Source organism: Schistocerca gregaria, chromosome 6 (genome assembly GCF_023897955.1).
Source record: "Schistocerca gregaria isolate iqSchGreg1 chromosome 6, iqSchGreg1.2, whole genome shotgun sequence".
NCBI classification, from domain to species: Eukaryota; Metazoa; Arthropoda; class Insecta; order Orthoptera; family Acrididae; genus Schistocerca; species Schistocerca gregaria.
In genome coordinates, this window is record NC_064925.1 from 182,437,175 (window position 1) to 182,463,927 (window position 26,753).

Consider the following 26,753-nt stretch of genomic DNA (forward strand, 5'->3'; position numbering starts at 1 on the left):
GAAGGGGTGCTAGTGACATGTACTTGTGGTTTTGGTGTGCTCGCTGACTTGTTATTAGAGTGACATTTCACATGTGCATTGGTGATGTAAGGGATACGTTTATTGCCAGTTTTGTCATGTTCTGTTGTGAATGAAAAAGAGTGGAGGAGAACTGCGTAAGTGGACAGTGTAGTTTGTGACATGTGGGTGCAGATATGAAGCGAAACGTGTGTAGGTGGCTGATGGTATTAGCAGGTGTTGTGAGGCATGAGAAAGTGAGATTGCGAAAAAAATGTAGAACGCAGGGGCCATGCTAATCTTCTTTGTATCGTTCCAATTTTAGTATATGTACCGTCGAAGCGAGTACATTCGAAGAGCCATCTGAAGTTGTATATATAGTTATGGCGTCGCGTCAAACATGGTTCAGCTTGGATGTAGCTTTACGCAGCTCTGGCGAGGAACACAAGGCCTGCCGACTGCTAATCTGTGAACTAATTAATGCGAGGTGTCGTTCTTAGTAAGTGGCAGCTATGTCAACTATAGATTTGGTAGTACTGAGTGTAAAACGTAGATCATAGAGTCGTTTGCTCTCGCACCATCCACCCAGAGCAGCAGCAGTTTCACACAGCTGCCGCTAGGCGGCAGCAAGACGTGTTGGCACCTACTGTCGCCATGTTCTCACATGCCGTGTTTAGTGTCTTATAGGCATACGTATGAAACACACTTCTCTAATGTGTAGAATAAATGACTCTGATTGTAGCAGGTCTTCAAGACTCTCTAATCAAGCGAATATTTTTGCAAAACTGTCTTCACTGCTAACACAAATTGCATTACTCTTGCAGTGGTACTTTCTTACGATACTAATCGATTTACTTTTTTTTTTCTTTATTGTAATTTTAATCACCTCATACAACGCGGGCTGGCAGCAGCATATTACCCTGCTCTTCAGCCTTGAGTGGTACAATAACATGACATTTAGGTGGTACAGACAAAACAATAAAAACGGCGGGCAATAAATGTAGATACAAAAAACAGCAAACATGAATCCGGTCACGCTGGATGAGAATAAACAATAACACTTGTTGACACAGCGCACATAACATGGATGACTGCGACGGCACACGTGAACAGTGGTGGCGTCATGACGAAAGGACACTGAACACAAAATGAAGGCACACACACGAGGCACTGATGGCGATGATATCCGGCGCGCGAATGTTCACTGAGCATGTGCGAGTCCTGGGACCTGCCAAGGGAGTGGTAGGAGGAAGGGGAGTGGGACAGAGAGAGGGGAGGGCAGATGCCATGGGCAAGGGAGACAGGGGAGGAGAGGAAAAAAGGGGGGAGCCTTGGGCAGAGGGGTGGAGGAAGGTGATGGGGGAAAAGGAAAGAGAAGGGAGGGAGGGTGCCAAGTGGAGAGGCAACACGAAGTGGGGGCGGGTAGGATCAAAGTTGATAGGAGGGGTAGATGGAGGGGAGGAGGATTTCATCAGGGAGGGGGAGCTGCTGGAAGCCACCTTGGGAGAGGGTAAGGAGGGTGGAGAGATGTAGACCCGTTGGGATGTGGGAATAGAGGCGCGGCAGTGGGCGGGGTTGGGAGAGGATGGGTGAGACAAGCGAGTCAGGAGTGTCGAGTTTGCGGGAGGTGTACAGGAGCCGTATCCTTTCAAGGAAAAGGAGGAGGTGGTGGAAAGGAATGAGATCGTACAGGATCCGCCTGGGGGAGGGGAGACAGATGTGATAGGCGAGGCGGAGAGCATGGCGTTCAAGGATTTGAAGGGATTTATAAAAGGTAGGGGGGTTGGAGATACAGGCCGGATGGGCGTAGTAGAGGATAGGGCAGATGATGGATTTATAGGTGTGGAGGATGGTGGAGGGGTCCAGATCCCACGTACGGCCCGAAAGAAGCTTGAGGAGGCGGAGTCGGGAGTGTGCCTTGGCTTGGATTGTCCGGAGATGGGGTGTCCAGGAGAGGCAATGGTCGAGGGTGATGCCAAGGTACTTGAGGATGGGAGTGAGGGCGACAGGACGGCTATAGATGGTGAGATAGAAACCAAGGAGGCGGAAGGAAGAGGTGGTTTTGCCTACAATGATAGCCTGGGTTTTGGAGGGATTGACCTTGAGCAACCACTGGTTGCACCAAGTGGTGAACCGGTCAAGATGGGATTAGAGAAGGTATTGAGAGTGCTGCATGGTGGGGGCAAGGGCAAGGAAGGCGGTGTCATCGGCAAACTGGAGAAGGTGGCCGGGGGGTGACAGCGGCGGCATGTCCGCCGTATACAAAAGGCACAGAAGGGGGGAAAGGACGAAGCCTTGGGGCGCACCGGCGGAGGGAAAAAAGGTATAGGAATCCGTGTTATGGATGGTGACGTAGGAAGGACGGTGGGAGAGAAAGGAGCCGATCAGACGGACGTAGTTAATGGGAAGGGCGAAGGTTTGGAGCTTGAAGAGGAGTCCAGAATGCCATACGCGGTCATAAGCTCGTTCGAGGTCCAGGGAGAGGAAGATAGAGGAGGGACGGGAATTAAGCTGGTCGGAAAGGAGTTGAGTGAGTTGAAGGAGAAGGTCGTCAGAAGAGAAGGAAGGCCGAAAGCCACACTGGGTAACCGGAAGGAGGCAGTGCTGGTGGAGATGCTGGCGGACTACATTGTGGAGCCTGGCCAAGGTGGAGAGGAAAGAGACAGGAGTTTCGCGAAGGTGACGATAGGTGACACGATCGTGACCAGGGGCGGTGTTGCATTTTGTGTGGAGTGTAGCAATGAGATCCTGTGTAGTGATTGGGGCATTGAGTTCCGTGTGTGTAATGTTGTCCAAGTACCGGAAACCAGGTGCGAGGGGAGGGAGAGAGGTGTCAGTTCGATTGTGGACATCCGGGAAGAGGGAGTAATCGAACTGGGGATCATTGGGGATGGAAAAGACATCAGACAGGTAGCAGGCAAAGTGATTGGCCTTACTAAGGGTGTCAGGGAAGGGGTGATCATCATGGAGAAGAGGATAGTAGGGGGAGGGTTTAGTTCCGGTAAGGCGACAGAAGGCGGACCAGAACTTGGATGAGTTGATAGGGAGGGTAGCATTTAAACGGGTGCATGTCTGTCGCCAGTCCCAGCGTTTCTTGACTGTGAGCAAATTACGAATGTGTCGTTGGATTTGCCGGTGGCGTCGTAGTGTGTCCGAGTCATGCGTGTGGAGGAAGGCACGGTAGAGACGGCGGGATTCACGGAGGAGGAGGACGACCTGTGGGGGTAAGGTAGGATGGTGGGTGTGGATAGCGACAGTAGGGACGTGGGCCTCCACACCCTCAGACAAGGTCTGCTGGAGAAAGGTGGCGGCATGGGTTACATCGTCAGGGTGACAGTAGGTGAAGGGGTGGCTATCGACCTGGGTGGAGAGGGTATCCCGGTAGGCATTCCAGTTGGCACGGGAATACTTATGGACATACTTAGGGGGAGGGTCGGGGCGAATGTTTGGGGCGGGGGCGACGACCGTCTGAAATGGTGAGGAGAACAGGGAGATGGTCGCTACCAATAGGGTGCAGGACATCCACCGTTATGTGGCCAAGGAGGTTGGCGGAGGAAAGGACAACATCAGGAGTGGAGTTGGATTTGGGACGGGTGTGCTGGCGGATGGGGAAGAGGTCGCCTTGAAGGGAGGAGAGGAATCGATGCCACCACCGTAGCTGGGCGGCGGAACGACTGTGGATGTTGAGGTCGGCGGCGATCACGTAGGAGGAGAAGGTACGGTCAACGTGGGATAGGAAGTCGAAGGGAATAGGGGCGTTAGGGCGGACATAGATGGTGGCGCAGGTAACGATAAGGCCGGGGAAGAAGATAGTAAGGATCAGGTGTTCGGTGGGGTAGGGAAGTAGAGGTTGGAGTCGAACCAGTATCTGGCGGTGCTGACCAATGGCAACTCCGCCACGTGCAATCGGGAGGGGATTGTCAGAACGGTGAAGGAGGTATGGCGAAATGTGGATGGTGTGATGGGGTTGGAGGAAGGTTTCATTGAGGAGGAAGGCGTCCACACGGTGGTTGGCAAGGGTGTGCAGGAAGAGGTTCTTGTTGGCAGGAAGGGAGCAGATGTTGTTGAAAAGGATGCGGTGCTGTCGCGCCATGACAGGGATTTAGACAAGGGTGTCAATGTGGGAGGAGGTGAAATGGGCCTGGTTGTTGGAGTAGGTGGCGTACATTTTCAGGTGGAAAACGGAACGGGCGGCGAGGGATACTTGTTGCAGGGTGTGGGGGCGCTGAAAAGGATGATGGTGAGGAATCTGATGATGTCCTCAGCGGTAGGGGGTGGACTAAGGGAATTGCTGGGAGGGTTGGGGGCGTCCAGAGTGCAGACAGTAATGGTGAGCTCAGGAGAGGTAGGAGGGGGTCGGGCTTTACGTTTCTGGGAGTAAGTGGGGTGAGGGAGGTTACAGGTATTACAGGAGGGGGGGACTGGAGATTGGAGCACTGCCTGAGAAAGTGGGCTTGCCTACAATGCGGGCAGGTGGGGGCCTTGCGGCACTCAGATGTAGGGTGCGCATTATACCGCAAGCACCTCTGGCAGCGGAGAGATTGAGGAGGGGAACGGGAAGGGTCAACTGGGTAGCGGCGGTGAAAGAGAAGGGCACCCTCCTTCAGAAGACAGTCGATGGAGGGGGTGTGCTTGGAAAAGACCCGCATAAGGCGGGTGGGGCCAGCGGAGTTATGAATGCAGCGAACCCCATGCACCTCCATATGGGGATGCGCCTTGAGTTCTGCCAACACCTCCTCCTCCGTGATCTCTGGACTAAGCTGAGTGATCACAGCAGTGAGGGTCGGCGGGCGACACGGGTGTTGGGGTTGGTGAGAGGGAGACGGGGAAGGAACAGGGGTGAGGGAGGCATTAGGCCCAAAGCAGGTGACAGGGATGCAGGAAAGGAGGTCTGTGTGGAGGGTAGGTCTGGAGGAGGAGATGGGCACCGAATCACGGCGAGGAATAAGGAGGGAGATGGGGGCACCAAGAAAATTCTGGTGAAGGAAGAGGGTGAGGTTCCGGGCTTCAAGAAAGGAGGGATCAGGACAAGAGAGGTGGTAGCGGTAGGAGGGGGTGGAGGAGCATGAGGAGGGGGGGCAGGCGGGGAGACATCCATGGCATCATGAGTTGGGGAAGGGAGACGAGGCGGAGCCTTTTTGGGAGTAGAGGAGGCAGGTGTGCCACTGGGGCGCTTGACGGCGGCGGAGGAAGTGTGGGGGATGGGAACGACTGGAATGTGGCAGGGAGTGGCAGGTCCTTGTGCTGGAGTCGGCGCCGGAGACGGTGAGGGTGACTGCGAAGGCGACGGTGATAATGATGATGACAAGGGCGAAGGGGAGAGTTTAGTATGAGCTGTAGCTCTCCGGGCAACCGACATAGTGGGGGCAGCAGTAACGGATGGAGCAGGGGAAGGGAGGGGAGGGCAGGGATCGGAGGAGGCACGAGAGGGAGGAGCCGGGGATGGGGCGACAAATAGGGAGGGAGATGGGAGAGTGAGAAGTGGGGGGGATGGACTGAGGGGGGAGTGATGCGGCACACCATGTGATAGTGGTGGCAGCAGCTGAGGGGGAGGTGTAGACGATGGCAGTGGTGGTGGCTGTAGAGGAGCTGGTGGGGTTTGACATCATAATGAGAGGATAAACACAGAAAAAGACATAGAAACAAACCAGAGATGGGCAGGGCGACAACAGACACAGAGTAGAAGGTGACAGAGAACGACTAAGAATGAAGGAGACTGGGGCCGAAGCCCCACTCTTCTGTCGCTGGCGGTGGGGGCGACCTGTTTGGCTGGCTGGTGGTGACGCCTCCGCTGCTGCTGCTGCTGCTGGAGGCAGCTAGGACCACCGCTGGCTGCTCACAGGGACCGGCGCTGGCGGGGATCGGCGCTGGCGGACTGCTGGCGAGGCCACTGCTGGCGGGAACCGCTGCTACCAGGAACTGCTGCTGGCTGCTGGCTGCTGGCCGCTCGCTGCTCGCTGCTCGCTGCTCGATGCACGGAGATGGACAGGCTGGCAGGCTGGCTGGCTGCCCGGCACCTACAACATCTATCACTTCGATTGGTACCGCAACAGCACAATCGAAGGGCGGTATTCAAGAGAATTACCGCCGGAGAATGGGTAATCGATTTAATTACAGAGTGCTCATATGCAACGCAACTTTTAACTCACACATCAAGTATACCACAAGAAGACACAGCCTGTGACCATGTAAATTATTGAGTAACTCTACAGAGACCAAGCATGGTTCTATTCATCCAATGGCGCCAGAAGACAGAAGTGACTGCAAGAAGAGACACAGTAGCCTCACGAACCATTAAAAACAGCATTCATATTGCACACTTTGAAACACAGCAGTGTAGGTCATTACTAGGGCATGTATGGGTGGATGCGAGTTATGTGATATAGTGGTAGGAATGATTGACATAGTTCCGTTTTCAGTACAATACCAGCTGATATATTTGTGTTGATCTAGGTGTACACTGGGCAGGTCTACTTGACAACAGTGAAACACTGTGATTGAGGTGTGTGAATGAGACTCAAATATCGAGGGGACATGTGGTAAGAGAAACCAGGTTAGCATTGTGTTAGTAGCTGTAGTTATGTTTCTGTGAAATGTCAATCAGATGTAATCCATGTTGGTGAATGATGTTATTGTAGGAAGAATTGCTAGTGCAAAACAAAGAGTGATAGTTTTAGTATTTGAAAGCAGTTAATAACTGAGTAGCTACTGGTGTCATGTGATACAAACTGGTTTTTGATGTAGTTGTCTATTCCTGAAATCTTGAAGCTTGCTAGTGTTTTGTGTCATGACTGGCTCTGTATCTGCTTAGGTGGTAGAGCTTCTGTGTATGTAACATGATGAATATTGCATGCAGAGTTTGTCCAATCTTTCTCCTGGACACAGGATGAGAGGTGCATCAGCTACAATTGTGAACACCATCGACTTGTATGACATTGATGGGATTCAAAGTGCTGTCAAAATAGTAGAGCCACACATCTAAATGCATAATGTTGTGAGTAGGATGTTTAGGTTTTTTTTATTGGTAACGCCGCCGCCATGTAGCGCTCTGTATGAAAATCACTGGCTGTGCCGTGTGCAGTCTGTGGTTGGTTTGCATTGTTGTCTGCCATTGTAGTGTTGGGCAGCGGCAGCTGGATGCTAACAGCGCGTAGCGTTGCACAGTTGGAGGTGAGCCGCCAGCAGTGGTGGACGTGGGGAGAGAGATGGCGGAGTTTTGTAATTTGTAAGACTGGATGTCATGAACTACCATATATATTTTGACTATTAAGGTAAATACACTGTTTGTTCTCTATTAAAATCTTTCATCTGCTAACTATACCTATCAGTAGTTAGTGCCTTCCGTAGTTTGAATTTTTTATTTAGCTGGCAGTAGTGGCGCTCGCTGTATTGCAGTAGTTCGAGTAACGAAGATTTTTGTGAGGTAAGTGATTTGTGAAAGGTATAGGTTAATGTTAGTCAGGGCCATTCTTTTGTAGGGATTTTTGAAAGTCAGACTGCGTTGCGCTAAAAAATATTGTGTGTCAGTTTAAGCAAAGTCTTGTATAATTTTTCTAAGGGGACGTTTCATATGTCGACCCTTAGCCGAGGATACCTCACTGGAATCTTCTGATTTTTTCTTGTAGTTTGTGTAATTAATGTAGATTTTGTTTATTGCTAGCGCATAATTGTAGAGAGAATCTCCTTTGTAGTTGTAGTCTTTCATTGTTGTAGAGTACAACAGTTGTGGCATGTAGAGTTGCACCAAGTATTTCGCAGCTGCGCTTGCAATTAACTAGTCATTATTTTCAGTGCTATGTTAATGTGTTTTCTTATTTTGCTCTTCAAATTGTGCTTTTCTGTGTTGTCGTGTGAAATATGGTGACTATAATGGCGTGTGAAAAACGTACTACTAGGCTCCAAAGTAAACTGAGAAATGACAGTGAAGACGAAAGCAGTGTGTTAGCGCCACCATGTAATGAATTAACTAATGTTCAAAGTAGTAATTTGATAATTGTACATAGGGAAATGGAGCGGGCTGCAAACAATGGTTTAGACAGTGAAACAATTTGTGAACAGGGAAGCATTATCGATCGATCGGTTGGCAACAGCTCGCCTCAGGATTCCGAAACGACAGGACATATTCTTGAAAATACTGTAGATTCAGGTTTTGCGTCCTCACTGTTTTCTCAAATAAGTCAAGACACATTTTCTGTTTTTCAAACTGCGAATATTGCCGGTTCAAATGCATGGCCGAATAGCACTAACGAACATGTTTCAGACACCAGTGCACTGTTATTACAATTAATGCAACAAATGGGACAAAAGCTTCAAAAGTTAGACACAATGGAACAAAATCAGAGACAAACACAGCAACAGTTGGACACAATGGAACATAATCTTCAAAAGTTAGACACAATGGAACAAAATCAGAGACAAACACAGCAACAGTTGGACACAATGGAACATAATCTTCAAAAGTTAGACACAATGGAACAAAATCAGAGACAAACACAGCAACAGTTGGACACAATGGAACATAATCTTTGGAAGTTAGACACCACACTTGAACAAACACGTGAAGATTTAACTACTGAGTTACATAACATTGAATCGAAATGTCAAAAAATCTGTAATGACGTAAAAACACAAATTTGTGAGCATTTTCAACCTATTTTTTCGCGGCATGAAAACGCATTACAGAATCACGAAGCAGCCATAAAAGAATTGCAAACTGTTGTTCGTGAAAATCACGACACCTTGCAAGCTAAAATGGACTCAGTTGCATCCACCGATTCGGTTACGCAACTTGCAAGAACTCAGGAAAACGTAAAGGACACAGTCGATTCGATTTCAACACAAATGGACACTCTGAAACTTGGTTCAGAAAAACACACTGAGGAAATGTGTTCACTATCGGAGAAAGTAGCCGAACTTTCGGATCAGTTCACTAATTTATCTACGAAGGTAGATGATAAACTGAATGACACAAAACCGGTAGTCTTTAATGACACAGAAGAGTGCGAACAAATTAGGAAATTCAAACAAAGTCTGAATCAAATTAGTACGCAACACCAAAGAGAAATCCGGGAAGTACAAGATCAGCTGGCACAGGTAATACAACAAATACGTATTTCAGAGGACACTCGCGCTCCAATACGGAAGAGGGACATAGAAATACGGAACAGCCACAAAATAATAACACAGGGCACTTCGGAAATTATGAAAGAAATTGGCAAGGTACACCGAATTTTGAGATGGAACCGTCGAAACGACGTAACAATGACCGACATGCGACTCGCCGACATGATGATTTTGACTATAAGCTGTTCATTACTACATGTAAATTCAAAACATTTAAGAATTCTGGCAACGACATTCATCCACAAGCGTGGCTTCATCAATTCTCTCATTGTTTTCCTCCCAACTGGTCATTAGAACACAGATTAGAATTTATGTGTGGCTACTTGGAGAATGAACCAACTGTAAAAATGCGATCGGTCATTCACGATTGTCACAGTGAAGGAGAATTTTATCGTGCTTTCCTCTCAGCATATTGGTCTCAAGCTACACAAGACCGAGTAAAACATAGCATCATAATGATGAAACATTTCGAACAATCTGAATTTTCCAGTCTTGTCAAATATTTCGAAGACATGTTACATAAGAATCAGTATCTTTCAAACCCATACAGCCCCTCAGAACTCATCCGCATTTGCTTAATCAAATTACCGGAACATTTACGACAGATTATTTTAGCAGGACGATGCAAAGACGACATTGAAGCTTTTCATGGGCTCTTACAAGAATTAGAAATTGACACTGACAATCGCGGAACGCGAAAACAGGAACACAACAAATACAGCTCACATTCATCGCAATTCCGCGATGAAAGAAATAATAACTGGACACGACAAGGCTATTCTCAAAATACAAATCGTGACCAAAACAGACACCACCCATATGACAACCACCGGCAGAGTAATAGTTACAGACAAAGATCGCATTTCCGTAGTAATGAATATCACAGAGACAATGAGAGAAACAGACAATACGGGAACCAAAATAATTATTATCAAGGCAGACGGAATAACTTCAGACGCAACGGTCCAGCGCGCAGTTACGATTCAGGGAGAAATTCTCCACCACTTAACCGACAAGAAAGAAACTACAGGAACTACCGACATGACGACAGACGATATAATTATAACGACAGACCGGAATTTCATCAGAACTGGCGGGATTCAAAAAGAGCTGGGCCCTCTCGGCAAGGTGAATTTGTAGAAGTTAGGTCTCCTAATCCCAGTAACGGCACGCGCCAACAAAGAGACAGACAATGACTCGCACCGCAGGCAGCCGCGTGGGCCGGCTGGCTCAGAGAAAAATAACATACACGCTAACCTTGTGAAAAATACCAGTATTCTTTACCGACGTGTACCGCATGATAATTGCGTTTAAGTTAACTCTGAGCACAAGGAAGAGTAAAGAGTTGTACTACATTTCACATGTAAAACCGTTTAGTGAAAGATAATCTGCTTTTTAACTTTGCCTCTGCCATATAACTTTTCACTTTACATTAATAGTATGCTTTGTCAGACTTATAAACTGTTAATATGCAACAATGTTTGAAGTTTACTATCCAGTCTAGAACCTACGGAACATTTTTAGACAGTATTTACGAGTGCATTGTTATAGTGAACAGACGTCACAGTGTTATTGTGTGTGTACATTGTTGCTTGTTAGTTGCACGATTACGTAACGACTATAAGGCTTACATACTTAGAACATTTACCAGTATTGCTAATGAGATTGTAATGCAACATTTTGGTTTACTTGAAAATACATTCTTTATTTGAAGTACTTTCTGTGAGATTAAAGATGACTTAGCATTTGGTTTCTTTGATAGCTACACGATTATATCACGACGCTACTAATATGTGACACAATTTACATTGTTGCTTTTGCAGTGCATCTGTTTTATATCCGCACAGTTTTTCTGTATTATTCTGGAAAGTAAAACATGTTTTAGTAGTAACTTTTGTGGTATAGCTACAATGAGACAGCCTTTATCGTAGCACAACAATACGTTACATTATAGTTCTTTCTAGATCACGGTAAGGTACGTAATAACTACGATATCTATACGGAAAGTATTTCACCTTCGTTTATAGTGAGGTAAGTACATTGACTTCAGCAGAACTTTGCTTACAGAGGACGATAACTACGACAGTTCCACAGAATTATCTTACAGCAAAACGCACATTTAGCACTACAGGGCACGCATTTGAGTGATTAATTTGGTAGTTAAACCATTTATTTATCAATATTGTTGAATTAAAAAGAAAGTTTTTTGTGATACATTTCATTCCATTGCTGTAGTCTGTAACACCTGAGGGTATAATTACATTAATCCTCAGGGGGGTACACGCTTACTTTGTGTACCATGTGTATGGCAAAGCACAAGGAGCCCTAGCTAATATGGTATATGCTTATACAACTTTAGACATCGGTACCATATTTCTCTAACACATTAATTACACAGCTATTTGATCATTTAACTGAGAGAGACAAACATTTATTTAACTACATCAGTGACAGATGTTTACATAATTACACCATTGGATAACTTCACACTTACGAAATTGTATTTTATCTGTACTTTGCGAACTATTCATATTTTTTCAGAACCGTTGTGATACTATGAGAGCTTTGAATGATGCATTTGGTATGGGATCATGATTGTTAAAGTACGTTTGAGGTAGATGACACTTTTGACATGAGCAGAGAATTTTTTTAGGTTTTGAAATTATTGCAGAAAGCTATGACGTTTTTGAGATTTGACTGAGGTGTTATGATGTTATTATTACGACGACGATGTGAATTATGCTGTTGCGGTATGTTTATGATCAATAAGCTGATGCTATATGAGTTATTTGATTATGCTATGTATCTGTTATGATGAAATATTGAAGAAGTGTATACGAATAAGATAAGGAATAATGAGTAGTGGTTAGGGACTCTGGTTTGTGAAAAAGGTGGTTGGAAACCAAGAATCGTACTTTGAGAGTTATGAAATGTATGTAAATGCATGAATGTATTACAATTCTAGTGAAAATGTTTTGGACACTATTACATTTAAAGGATTTTGTTTCTACAGATTTGTAACGCAAATTCTTGACCTGTGAAATATTTTTATATGAAACTGCCACTGTAGTGGAAACTGGTGTCGTAAATATTTCGATAAGACAGTTAAGTGACCAATTGGACGTAATGCGTCGTGGGCACCCAGCTGCGCGACAACCACCTGACAAAAGAAAGCCATTAGTGTGTGCCTTTCAGAGGCACAGGTGAAAAAAAAGGAGGCCATTATCCTCGCTATTTACATTCCTTTGTAGAAAGCACCCCAAATACGACACGCTCATTACTGAGAAAGATACTTACATCTGACACCTGATTATAACAAACGTCTTTCTACGAGAGTTGAGAGAATTCTACTAAGTTATGAAATCTCACATGACTATTGAATGATATTTTTATGCTTTGTCCATAGTTGCTTATTTCATTTGATATCTGTTTTCCAGCTGTGTTGCAGCATTGGTTTTATAAAATTAAATGCATTTGCTAATGTGAACACTTTCTGTCGACAGATCTATTAAAGAATTATTTTATGATCCACATTCTGCGGAAAAGGAGCACTTGGAAAGGAAAAAACAATAAGAAGGGATTAATAACAGTTAATGCATACTTAATTTTCTTTTCTACTACTTGGTAATATCTTTTGTAAATTTAGTTTTTCCCTTATCTGCGTTGTTGTCTTTAGCGTACTATTTTTTCTGCTTGTGGGTTTGTCATGTTTAGATATAAGTTATTACATTTACTGCTGCTTGCTTTGCAAATCTGCATTTTGTTGGGTCATTGCTGTTTGTGTTAATTTGTTTTGTGCTGCTGCATTGCCTCGTCCCTTAGTTTAGCATCTGAGCTCAGTAGATTTAAGTTAACTTAAGAGTGGGTAGACTATATAAGAATCTAACTATGATGAATTGGAAGAAAAGCATTGAGAAGCTATAAGAAAATGGTTTGGCCAAAAAAGTAGTGTACAGTGGAGAAAAACTATTTCTGAAAGAGGATGTGAACAGAATACAGAAAGAATGCTTGGATAGGATTTTTTTGGAGGAAACAAATGTTGAGATACGACGAAAGATCTACAGAATAAAGTTTTGGGTTGAACTGCAGTACCAAACGTTACCCTGAAAACAAACCCTGTCCTTTCCTTTTGTGTATCCCACTATATGTTTGTGTACCCTTGTGTATTTGTTTTCTTCCTGTCTCTGTGTACTGTTTCATAGAATTTTTTTCTCTTCTAATACTAAGCTACATTCATTATGATGAGGAATACTGTTATCCTCAAATATAATTTGCATTAATAACATGTTATTTACTTCGTAAAGATGTTTACACATTATTTATTCTGTTTTGTTCTAATGCTCATGTGTGAAGTTGATGTTTCAAAAGTTATTCTGATCTTTTATGTATATACTTATAATTTTTGTAACACTGATGTATTTGCTACTTCGATTCTTTTGTAAAGCCTGTGCTACTGCAAATGTTATCTGTATTGCTATGTTCTTTAAAGATGTATTTTGTGCCTTTGTTATTGTATTCTTATGTTACAAAATTGTAATTGACACCAGTTCATCAAATTAAGTAACTTGTAAATTACATTTCACTGCACACGTTTCTGTTGGTCATAGTATATGGACAATATGTGAGAAGTAGGGACTGATAGTGTTTGCATGTGTGTTAATAATTCAGTAAGGGACTGGATAACAGCATTGCTGGTTCTAAGGACATTTCAAAAACAATTTTTGTGAGTGCACAAGTGGTGGCTATGGACTTGCTATATTATCCGCAAGGCTCTTCAATGGTGATTGTGCGCCTGCACAGTCAAACAGATGGCTGCTGGCCATCTCTACAAGGACTACAGTGGGTCTACACCTTTGATGACCCACCAATACCATTATTTCTACAAGGACTGCAGTGGGTCTGCACCTCTGGTGGCCCACCAATAGTAATCTCTACCAGGACTACAGTGGGTCTGCTCTGTGATGACCTACCTACCGATAGTCTTCAATGTCGACTGACTCTGCTGTGGCCGATTACCTGTCTGCATGTCAAGAGTCAGCACTGACTTTCCGTTGGAAGGACAACACTACTTCTTCAAGACTGCATGGAAATCCACTACTTCCATGTGCATTTTCTTTTACTACTCAGACTTTGAGAAAAACACTGCAATTTTACTTTGATGAATGATCAGGACTGTCTTTATGGACTGTGAGAAAATTTTACCTTTTGACCAACATTGTATCGATAAGTGTGTGCATTTCATTTCTTTGTCATTGTAATAATGAAAAAAATTGTCAAATCTGTATTGGCCACTGCCCAAAACAATTTGTAAATTTTTTTGTGGGGAGCATGGAGGCTATGTGAGTAGGATGTTTAGGTTTTTTTATTGGTAACGCCGCCGCAACGTAGCGCTCTGTATGAAAATCACTGGCTGTGCCGTGTGCAGTCTGTGGTTGGTTTGCATTCTTGTCTGCCATTGTAGTGTTGGGCAGCGGCAGCTGGATGCTAACAGCGCGTAGCGTTGCGCAGTTGGAGGTGAGCCGCCAGCAGTGGTGGACGTGGGGAGAGAGATGGCGGAGTTTTGTAATTTGTAAGACTAGATGTCATGAACTATCATATATATTTTGACTATTAAGGTAAATACACTGTTTGTTCTCTATTAAAAACTTTCATCTGCTAACTATACCTATCAGTAGTTAGTGCCTTCCGTAGTTTGAATTTCTTATTTAGCTGGCAGTAGTGGCGCTCGCTGTATTGCAGTAGTTCAAGTAACGAAGATTTTTGTGAGGTAAGTGATTTGTGAAAGTTATAGGTTAACGTTAGTCAGGGCCATTCTTTTGTAGGGATTTTTGGAAGTCAGATTGCGTTGCGCTAAAAAATATTGTGTGTCAGTTTAAGCACAGTCCTGATAAATTTTTCAAAGGGGACGTTTCAATGTTAATATTAGCATACTGGTCTGCTTTCTAAACACTTCAGTGTTGTGGCATTCATTGGCTGACACTTTTGGAACTTATTTAGGTAACTGTATGTAATGGCAGATTGCCAGACATGTGGGAAAATACATTGTGGGTCACACCAGTGAAATTTGTACATGACATGCTGATGCACCACAGATTTGCAGTAATAGGTTTTTAGGTGAAGGGCAGTGGCATATTACACAGGCATATTTGCTTCAGTTACGAATCTGATGAGGTGTCACCTGCAGTCTGTATTATGAGCCAGTAGGTAGATAGCAGGGCCACTAGGAAAGTTACATGAAACATCACATTAAATAAACTTACTGTAAAGGGGTAGCTTGCACACTTAATGATTAAAGATACATCTTCCTTCACATGTTTGTTTATGCTGCTCAAACAATTATGGCATCAGCTGCAACCATGAAGATGAATAAAGATAAATATTGTAGGTCAGTGTGCAGACAGTATGTGATAGTGGCTAAAGGCTCCAGAAGCTTAATAGGCGTAAGAGAAAATTAAATATTAGGTAATGCAAGCTAATTTTAGAGCGCTAGAGTGTATTTAAGCAGAAGTCTGAGTGAAAGTATGTGAGTGAGAAAGATTTGGAACATGCAGCTATCTTGTGCAAAGTTGATGTACGGTTTCCAAATTTTGTGTGTGGCAGTAGCTGTGAGTTATGAAATGACATGATTGAGACAGTAGGAAGAGATGCTGTGACAGCTGACTGTGATATTGAGGAAGAGAAGAGGCTTTTGCCTGTGCTAGGCTTAGTCTTAGTCTCAGGCTTAGACTGGCTGTGATTTGTGACAGGTTTCCCAATGAGTTGAAGGGGTGCTAGTGACATGTGCTTGTGGTATTGGTGTGCTTGCTGACTTGTTATTAGAGTGACATTTTAAATGTGCATTGGTGATGTAAGGGATAGGTTGATTGCCAGTTTTGTCATGTTCTGTTGTGAATGAAAGAGAGTGGAGGAGAACTGCGTAAATGGAGAGCATAGTTTGTGACAAGTGGGTGCAGATATGAAGCGAAACTTGTTTAGGTGGCTGATGGTATCAGCAGCTGATGTGAGGCATGAGAGAGTGAGATTGCAAAAAAAATGTGGAACGCTGCACGATATTGCGAGTCATCCTTGCGCAGGGGTCATCCTAATCATCTCTGTATCGTTCCAATTTTGGTATATGTACCGCCGAAGCCAATACATTTGAGGAGCCCTCTGAAATTGTATATATTTATGGCGTCGCGTCAAACATGGTTCGGCTTGGACGCTGCTTTACGCAGCCCTGGCGAGGGACACAAGTCCTGCTGAGTGCTAATCTGTGAACTAATTAATGCGAGATGTCGTTGTTAGTAAGTGGCAGCTCTGTCAACTATAGATTTGGCACTATTGGGTGTAAAACCTAGATCGTAGGGTCGTTTGCTCTCGCACCACCCACCCAGAGCAGCAGCAGTTTCACACAGCTGCCGATAGGCGGCTTCAAGACGTGTTGGCACCTAATGTCGCCATGTTCTCACGTCCTGAGTTTAGTGTCTTATAGGCATACGTATGAAACACAATTCTATAATATGTAGGATAAATGACTCTGATTGGTGCAGGTCTTCATGACTCTCAAATCAAGCGAATATTTTTGCGAAACAGTCTTCACTACTAACACAAATTGCATTATTCTTGCAGTGGCACTTTCTTACAATACTAATCGATTTAATTACAGAGTGCTCATATGCAACGCAACTTTTAACTCACACATCAAGTACACCACAAGAAGACACAGCCTGTGACCATGTAAATTATTGAGTATCTCCACAGAGACCCAGCACGGTTCTATCCATCCAATGGCGCCAGAAGACAATAGTGACTGCAAGAAGAGACACAGTAGCCTCACGAACCATTAAAAAAAGCATTCATATTGCACACTTTGAAACACAGCAGTGTAGTTCATTACTAGGGCATGTATGGGAGAATGCGACTTTTGTGAGATAGTAGTAGGAATAATGGACATTTTCAGTACAATACCAGGTGATATATTTGTGATGATCCAGGTGTACACAGTGCAGGTCTACTTGACAACAGTGAAACTCTGTGATTGAGGTGTGTGAATGAGCCTAAAATATTGAGGGAACATGTGGTAAGGGAAACCAGGATAGCATTGTGTTAGTAGCTGTAGTTATGTTCATGTGGAATGTCAATCAGGTGTAATCCAGGTTGGTGAATGTTGTTATTGCAGGAAGAATTGCTAGTGCAAAACAAAGAGTGATAGATTTAGTATTTGAAAGCAGTTAATAACTGAGTAGCTACTGGTGTCATGTGACACAATCTGATTTGTGATGTAGTTGTCTATTCCTGAAATCTTGAAGCTTGCTAGTGTTTTGTATCTTGACTGGTTCTGTATCTGCTTATGTGGTAGAGCTTCTGTGTATGTAACATGATGAATATTGCATGCAGAGTTTGTCCAATGTTTCTCCTAGAAACAGGATGAGAGGTGCATCTGCTGCAATTGTGAACACCATCGACTTGTATCACATTGATGGGATTCAAAGTGCTGTCAAAATAGTAGAGTCTCACATCTAAATGCTATATGTTAATATTAGCATACTGGTCTGCTGTCTAAACACTTCAGTGTTGTGGTATTCATTGGCTGACACTTTTGGAATTTATGTAGGTAACTCTATGTAATGGCAGATTGCCAGACATGTGGGAAAATACTTTGTGGGTCACACCAGTGAAATTTGTACATGACATGCTGATGCACCACAGATTTGCAGTAATAGTTGGTTTTTAGGTGAAGGGCAGTGGCTTATTACACCGGCAGATATGCTTCAGTTAAGAACCTGATGAGGTGTCACCTGCAGTCTGTATTATGAGGCTGCAGCTGGGTAGCAAGGCCACTAGGAAAGTTACTTGAAACATAATGTTAAATAAACTTCCTGTAAAGGGGTAGCTTCAACACTTAATGATTAAAGATACATCTTCCTTCACATGTTTGTTTATGCTGCTGAAACAATTATGGCATCAGCTGCAGCCATGAAGATGAATAAAGATAAATATTGTGGGTCTGTGTGCAGACAGTATGTGATAGTGGCTTACAGGCACCAGTAGCTTTGTAGGCGTTAGAGAAAAATAAATATTAGGTAATGCAAGCTAATTTTAGAGCGCTAGAGTGTATTTAAGCAGTAGTCTAAGTGAAAGTATGTGAGTGAGAAAGATTTGGAACATGCAGCTATCTTGTGTAAAGTTGGTGTAAGGTTTCCAAAAGTTGTGTGTGGCAGTAGGTGTGTGTTATGAAATGTCATGTTTGAGACAGTAGGAAGAGATGCTGTGACAGCTGAGTGTGATACTGAGGAAGAGAAGAGGCTTTTGCCTGTGCTAGGCTTAGCCTTAGTCTCAGGCTTAGACTGGCTGTGATTTGTGTTGAAGGGGTGCTAGTGACATGTACTTGTGGTTTTGGTGTGCTTGCTGATTTGTTATTAGTGTGACATTTTAGATGTGCATTGGTGATGTAAGGGATAGGTTTATTGCCAGTTTTGTCATGTTCTGTTGTGAACAAAAGAAAGTGGAGGAGAACTGCGTAAATGGAGAGCATAGTTTGTGACAAGTGGGTGCAGATATGAAGCGAAACTTGTGTAGTTGGCTGATGGTATTAGCTGCTGATGTGAGGCATGAGAGAGTGAGACTGCGGAAAAAAAACGTGGAACGCTTCACCATTTTACGTGTCATCCTTGCGCAGAGGCCATGCTAATCTTCTCTGTATCGTTCCAATTTTAGTATTTTTTTTGTTTTTATTTTTTTTATTTTTCTTTTTTTTCTTCTTTTTTTTCTTTGTTTTTTTTGTTCTCTTTTTTAAATGTATACAAGTAAATAAAATCCCTTGTTTTGGGGTTATGGAAAGGAAATACTTCCGCTACATTCTTTCGTCATTCTGTGGGAGCGATTTTTATATTAGAGCCAGGCTTACTTCAGCCAGATGGCTTCTCATGGGTGTGTCAGCAACCTATTAGTGCTGCGACACGAGGGCGAAGGGTAAACGAAATAGCCACCTTGTTGGCGTAAAGTGAATGAGAAGCATAATAAATAATTTCATAAAGGAAAAAAAAGGGAATTCTGAGGTTGAACAACATGTCGTTTGATCGTTCTTCAGCTCTGTCGGTGAGACAATGTTCGGTTCAAGAAATTTGCGTAGTTGCCTTTGTATTTCATTTGTCGTTCGAGCTTTTGATGTTCTGTCATCAGGTACATCCAAAAATCTGCTTCACTTTTCGTCATAGCCGTTGAGATGTAATGGACTGTCAGTCCTTTGAGCCAGTTGGCTGACCTTCTTTTAGTGTTAGGATATGGCACGTCATCAGGCAGAAGGACGTGTGTCGGTGAAATTGTGTTAGGTGACGTACGTAGCACATGTGCTAGTTTTTGCCTGAAGAGATTCCACACGTCTTTCACATCTTCACAGACGAAGCGATGTTCTGGAGTGTCGACGACATTGCAGCTGGAACAGTTTGGTGTGTGTGCCAGACGTATCGCGTGCAGTCTGGAGTTGGTTGGGATTTTTCTATTGACTGCGAGGTACCACGTCGATCGCACATTGGATGGTAGATGGGGGTCAGATATGTTGTCCCATATGTTTTTCCAATTATAATGTCGAAACTTGTTTTCTATTCGATTGCGCAATTTTCCTTCCAGCAAGGTGTTGTAAACCTCCTTAACCCGATATATGTCCTCCTCCGGTATTCTATGGCGTACATAGCTGTATTCCACCAGAAAATGTTTATAGTGGTACAGCTCGTGGGAGATGTGATGCACATCGATTGGTGGATCTCTGCTGACTGGGGTGATTTCACGTAAGAGATGAGTCACTAAGGTCCGCGGTGATCGTTGCCATTGTTTATAAGTTTTGCTAACGTATAGCGCTTGCGCTTTAAGGTAGATGTCTGTCAGTTGTAGCCCTCCATTGCGTGTCGGTAGCGTCAAGGTATCATATGAAACCTTAAATATCTGACCTCTGCTGACAAAATAACCAAGCGCTGCTTGCATTTGGTGTGCAATGGTTCGTGGCAGAGGCAGCACTTGAGCAGCATACTTGACTTTGGAAGTAATGTATGTATTGGCCAGTTGCACTTTTTGTATTACGTTTAAATTACGCAAGCTGTGTTGTTTTATGCTTGCCCGTAAGGTGGCAAGTAATTTTCGATAATTGAGAGCGGCCGTGCGGCGGATATTACTCGTATATTCTATTCCAAGGCATTTGATTTTTTCCACAGTGTTGATACTTCCAGCGGCTCTGATCTCTATACCCCGACCAAGATTCATAATACCAGATTTATTGCGGTTGAGTTTAGCTCCTGACGCCATTTCGTAGGTCGCCACAACTTCAAGTACTGTTTCCACCTCTCTTTCGTCAGTCACAAGTACCCCTACATCGTCCGCGTAGGCTTGACATATGATCTTCTGTCCGTGTATATGTAATCCACGGAGTTGCCGAGTCAGAGATACTAAGAGAGGTTCAAGCGCAATCGCGAAAAGCGTCATGGACATTGGGCAACCTTGTCTTACCGAACTCTGAATATTGATCGGGTGACTGAGTTGTCCGTTGACACTGATTCTTGACGTGCTATTCGTCAGTATGTTTTTCACGGAGGCTATAATTTTCTGGGGGAAGTGCATGCATGTCATACACCGGAGCAGGTACGAATGATTAAGTTTATCAAAAGCTTTTTCAAAGTCAAGCGACATCAGAGCACAGCGAATGTTGCAGGCTTCCGATATCGCTATAATGTCTCTGTAGTCGCATAAGGTCTGAAATATCGTTCTGTCCTTTCCCACACTTGTCTGGTAGGCTCCTGTCACTGTACGAATAACAGAATTGAACCTTTGCATCATGATACGGGCGAAGATTTTATAATCACTATTGAGAAGTGTTATGGGTCGAAGATTCTCCACGGTTTTGCCTCCTGGTGTTTTGGGGACTAAGACCACTGTACCTTCACAGAATTCCTTCGGAAGGTCAGTGTCCGCATTTAGTATTTCATTGCATACGAGTGTCAATTTAGCAATTATTTGTTCGCGAAAAGTTTGATAAAATTCAGCGGGTAGCCCATCTGGTACAGGTGATTTGTTCTTTGGGCTCTTCGAGATGCCATCTTCGACGTCTTCGTCCGTTATTCTCGCTGCGAGCACATCAGCTTCTTCTGAAGTGAGTCGCTCTGTCGTCCTAGCAGTGAGAGCTTGCTGCGCTGTTTCATCTGTCTGTGTATTGGCCAGCAATTCACTAAAGTGTCGATGGATCTCGTCTCGTATTGCAGCTTGATCTGTCAAGAGTCTCCCGTCTGAAGTTTTGAGTTCCGTCAGAATTTTAAGTTTTTGTCTTTTGTTCTCTTGGAGAATGTGGTACATCGATGTTGTTTCTTCTCGTGTACCATTCTGCAAACGCGTTCGTATTTTACAGCCTTCGAGATGGTGTCTCTGCAGGTTGAGCAATTTTGCTTTTATTTTGTTGATTTGCCTATAATTTGTTATGACTGTATCATCACGAACGCACAAGTCTCTCAGACAGCTGAAGTAAAACTCTACTGTCCGCTTCCACCAGGCGACTTTTTCACGGGAGTAAGTTTTCATTGTCTTTATTATTGCGGGCTTCGCGCAGTTTAGCCACCAATTCAGCGCCGTGCCGTACAAGTGGAACTTCCTTTCACATTCTGCCCAAGTGGTGTGGAAGGCGGCGTGACATCCAGGATCCGAAAGATGAGTAACGTTTAGCTTCCACTGACCTCTCGAAGTGCCTTGTTTCTCTAAATTTACCGTACATATGTACGCGATATGATCAGAGAAAATCGTGGGCCATAGCTCGGACTGTAAAACGTGTCTCCTTAAATTGGATGTTGCGTAAATTCTGTCGATACGACTGGCAGAATGGCTGGTGATATAGGTGAAACCTAGCCTATCACCGTGTTTCAGTTCCCAAGTATCAAACAGTTGGAAGTCTCTGACGATGTCCTCCAGCTCCAGAGATTTGTTAAAATTTGGCGTCTGATCTTTGGGACTCAGCACGCAGTTAACGTCACCCGCAAAAATTATTTGGTCAAATCGCACCGCGAAAAGGGGGGCGATGTCCTCTTTGAAAAATTCGGCCCTGCGGCGCTTGTTTCCGATTCCTGACGGAGCATATATGTTGATAAACCTGGTGTTGTTTATCGTGACAGCGAGACCTCTACTGTTAGGCAGTTGCGCCACGTCTGTAAGTAGGATCCCCTCTTTAGTCATAATCGCTGTGCCGAGGCTATTGTCATTGCCAGGATTGATGACGGCGTTGTAGCCAGTGATGTCGTCCAAACGGATAGCCGTTACTTCTTGCAGCATTAAGATGTCAATATCAGCGGCGTACAGAAAATCTTGGAGATTTCTCAGATTGAGGGTGCTGCTAATTTTATTTATATTCAAGGTTGCAATTCTGTACGCCTGTAAAGACGTCATGTCGACTATACCGTCTCAGGTGGGGTACTGTTTGCCAAGAGAAGTGGATGCTTGCTCCACTTAGAAGAAGTCGGCATCATCATCTGCCGCACGAGTATCTTTGATGGTGGTTTGTTGCCGGGTGGACACATCCTGTCGACGGTCGGGTGCCGTTCGTCCTGAACGTTGTGCTATGTCAGCCATCTCTGCATCATGGCTTTGCTCCTCCATGTCATCCGCCCAGTCTCGCGTGCACGTAACTTCCCGCGTGTACGAGTTGGGTACAGGTGGAAGGTCCTTCAGACTAGCTGTACCGTCTTGAATGTGGATTCCACGGTCGGGATCAGTGTCCTCATTTCGAGTCTTCCTTTTTGTTGTTCGATCTTCCGGAGGAGTTGCCTGTGTCGTCTCCGCTAGTTCTTGGCCTATTTGTTTCGCCTTTTCACGCAGAATTGGCGCGATTTCTGCTGCTCCCTGACGGGCTATTCGACGTTTCTTCCGTTTCTTTGGTGAAACAGTTGTAGGCTGCTGGTCATTATCCTCCGACGTGGCAACCGTATCTTCTTTGTGTTGCCCGACTTCTTCGAGTGATTTGCACATGCCTTCTTCTGCCGTCTTAGCCTGGTCTTGTTCTCCACGCATGTCAGTTTCCTCGTCTTGTGAGTGTGCTGGACCTGTAGCTTCTGTGCTGCTAGTATCGATGGCTACGCTACCATCGGGAACGTCGACATAAGCAACTACCGCCGTGTCGAAACACATGTCTGGGGCGACGTCACTGCGTAGTGCGGTGGCGTACGTCACGGGTAGCGTGGCAATTTGACTAGGCGGGTCTCGCTCCCCAGTCGGCAGTTGCGTCACACGCCGTTGAGCACACTGCGCGCGGACGTGTTGGGTCGAACCACAACCCGAGCAGGTTCTCGGCTGGCCATCGTAAATGATGATCGCTCTATATCCACCAATCCAGAGATACGACGGGATATGTTTCAGCATGTCAATCTTAACTTGCCTGACTCCATTTAATACTGGATACTTGTGCAAGCTAGACCATTTTTCGGCGACATTGCTGATAATGGCGCCATAGTCACTCAGTTTGTTGTTAATCTCCTCGGGCGTTATTTCAAAGAGGAGCTCAAAGATTCGAACCGTTCATATTCCCATTCCAGCACGCGAAACCGTTACCTGCCCTATGTGTCCGTCTGAATGTCTGAATTTTGCCACCCCACCACATGTAGTTCGGATCGAATGATTAAAGATACATCTTTCTTCACATGTTTGTTTATGCTGCTGAAACAATTATGGCATCAGCTGCAGCCATGAAGATGAATAAAGATAAATATTGTGGGTCTGTGTGCAGACAGTATGTGATAGTGGCTTACAGGCACCAGAAGCTTTGTAGGCGTTAGAGAAAAATAAATATTAGGTAATGCAAGCTAATTTTAGAGCGCCAGAGTGTATTTAAGCAGTAGTCTAAGTGAAAGTATGTGAGTGAGAAAGATTTGGAACATGCAGCTATCTTGTGTAAAGTTGGTGTAAGGTTTCCAAATGTTGTGTATGGCAGTAGGAGTGTGTTATGAAATGACATGATTGAGACAGTAGGGAGAGATGCTGTGATACTGAGGAGGAGAAGAGGCTATTGCCTGTGCTGGGCTTAGCCTTAGTGTCAGGCTTAGACTGGCTGTGATTTGTGTTGAAGGGGTGCTAGTGACATGTACTTGTGGTTTTGGTGTGCTTGCTGACTTGTTATTAGAGTGACATTTTAGATGTGCATTGGTGATGTAAGGGATAGGTTTATAGCCAGTTTTGTCATGTTCTGTTGTGAATGAAAGAAAGTGGAGGAGAACTGCGTAAATGGAGAGCATAGTTTGTGACAAGGGGGTGCAGATATGAAGCGAAACTTGTGTAGTTGGCTGATGGTATTAGCAGCTGATGTGAGGCATGAGAGGGTGAGATTGCGAAAAAAAATGTGGAACGCTTCACGATTTTGCGTGTCATCCTTGCGCAGGGGCCATGCTAATCTTCTCTGTATCGTTCCAATTTTAGTATATGTACCGCCGAAGCGGGTACATTCGAGCCGCCCTCCGAAATTGTATATATAATTATGGCGTCGCGTCAAACATGGTTCGGCTTGGACGTAGGTTTACACAGCGCTGGCGAGGAACACAAGGCCTGCCGAGTGCTAATTTGTGAACTAATTACTGCGAGGTGTCGTTCTTAGTAAGTGGCAGCTCTGTCAACTGTAGATTTGGCAGTTTTGGGTGTAAAACTTAGATCGTAGAGTCGTTTGCTCTCGCACCATCCACCCAGAGCAGCAGCAGTTTCACGCAGCTGCCGCTAGGCGGCAGCAAGACGTGTTGGCAGCTATTGTCGCCATGTTCTCACATCCCGAGTTTAGTGTCTTATAGGCATACGTATGAAACACACTTCTCTAATGTGTGGGATAAATGACTCTGACTTGAGCAGGTAGCAGGTCTTCAAGACTCTCAAAACAAGCGAATATTTTGGCGAAACTGTCTTCACTGCTAACACAAATTGCATTACTCTTGCAGTGGTACTTTCTTACGATACTAATCGATTTAATTACAAAGTGCTCATATGCAATGCAACTTTTAACTCACACATCAAGTACAACACAAGAAGACACAGCCTGTGACCATGTAAATTACTGAGGAACTCCACAGAGACCTAGCATGGTTCTATTCATCCAATGGCGCCAGAAGACAATAGTGACTGCAAGAAGAGACACAGTAGCCTCACAAACCATTAAAAACAGCATTCGTATTGCACACTTTGAAACACAGTAGTGTAGCTCATTACTAGGGCATGGATGGGTTAATGCGACTTGTGTGAGATAGTAGTAGGAATGATGGACATAGTTCCGTTTTCAGTACAATGCCAGGTGATATGTTTGTGTTGATCCAGGTGTACACAGGGCAGGTCTACTTGACAACAGTAAAACACTGTGATTGAGGTGTGTGAATGAGCCTAAAATATCGAGGGGACATGTGGTAAGAGAAACCAGGTTAGCATTGTGTTAGTAGCTCTAGTTATGTTCCTGTGAAATGTCAATCAGCTGTAATCCAGGTTGGTGAATGTTGTTATTGCAGGAAGAATTGCTAGTGCAAAACAAAGAGTGATAGATTTAGTATTTGAAAGCAGTTAATAACTGAGTAGCTACTGGTGTCATGTGACACAAACTGGTTTGTGATGTAGTTGTCTATTCCTGAAATCTTGAAGCTTGCTAGTGTTTTGTGTCTTGACTGGCTCTGTATCTGCTTATGTGGTAGAGCTTCTGTGTATGTAACATGATGAATATTGCATGCAGAGTTTGTCCAAACTTTCTCCTAGACACAGGATGAGAGGTGCATCAGCTGCAATTGTGAACACCATCGACTTGTATCACATTGATGGGATTCAAAGTGCTGTCAAAATAGTAGAGTCTCACATCTAAATGCTATATGTTAATATTAGCATACTGGTCTGCTGTCTAAACACTTCAGTGTTGTGGTATTCATTGGCTAACACTTTTGGAATTTATTTAGGTAACTGTATGTAATGGCAGATTGCCAGACATGTGGGAAAATACTTTGTGGGTCACACCAGTGAAATTTGTCCATGACATGCTGATGCACCACAGATTTGCAGTAATAGTTGGTTTTTAAATGAAGGGCAGTGGCTTATTACACAGGCAGTCATGCTTCAGTTAAGAACCTGCTGAGGTGTCACCTGCAGTCTGCATTATGAGGCTGCAGCTGGATAGCAAGGCCACTAGGAAAGTTACTTGAAACATAATGTTAAATAAACTTCCTGTTAAGGGGTAGCTTGCACACTTAATGATTAAAGATACATCTTCCTTCAGATGTTTGTTTATGCTCCTGAAACAATTATGGCATCAGCTGCAGCCATGAAGATGAATAAAGATAAATATTGTGGGTCTGTGTGCAGACAGTATGTGATAGTGGCTTACAGGCACCAGAAGCTTTGTAGGCGTTAGAGAAAAATAAATATTAGCTAATGCAAGCTAATTTTAGAGCGCTAGAGTGTATTTAAGCAGTAGTCTAAGTGAAAGTATGTGAGTGATAAAGATGTGGAACATGCAGCTATCTTGTGTAAAGTTGGTGTAAGATTTCCAAAAGTTGTGTGTGGCAGTAGGTGTGTGTTATGAAATGACATGATTGAGACAGTAAGAAGAGATGCTGTGACAGCTGAGTGTGATACTGAGGAAGAGAAGAGGCTTTTGCCTCTGCGAGGCTTAGCCTTAG

General features: G+C 44.2%; 1 protein-coding gene, 2 non-coding genes and 2 pseudogenes across 3 annotated transcripts; all 5 read right to left on the minus strand.

Annotated features, from left to right (window-relative positions):
* Positions 1-278: 278 nt before the first annotated feature.
* On the minus strand, positions 279-346 carry LOC126279755 (U6 spliceosomal RNA; annotated as a pseudogene).
* A 5,351-nt stretch (positions 347-5,697) lies between these two features.
* Positions 5,698-23,253, minus strand: LOC126278791 (uncharacterized protein DDB_G0284459-like). Its single transcript, XM_049979068.1, has 2 exons — positions 22,608-23,253; positions 5,698-6,014 (listed from the first exon to the last, which is right to left on the minus strand). Exons 1-2 carry the CDS (start codon positions 23,251-23,253, stop codon positions 5,698-5,700), a joined length of 963 nt encoding a protein of 320 aa, XP_049835025.1.
* LOC126279740 (U6 spliceosomal RNA) lies at positions 16,149-16,255 on the minus strand. Its single transcript, XR_007551204.1, has one exon. It is a non-coding gene; the product is annotated as a U6 spliceosomal RNA (small nuclear RNA).
* On the minus strand, positions 18,734-18,833 carry LOC126279741 (U6 spliceosomal RNA; annotated as a pseudogene).
* A 1,198-nt stretch (positions 23,254-24,451) lies between the features above and the next one.
* On the minus strand, positions 24,452-24,558 carry LOC126279314 (U6 spliceosomal RNA). Its single transcript, XR_007550799.1, has one exon. It is a non-coding gene; the product is annotated as a U6 spliceosomal RNA (small nuclear RNA).
* Between the last annotated feature and the right edge of the window lie 2,195 nt (positions 24,559-26,753).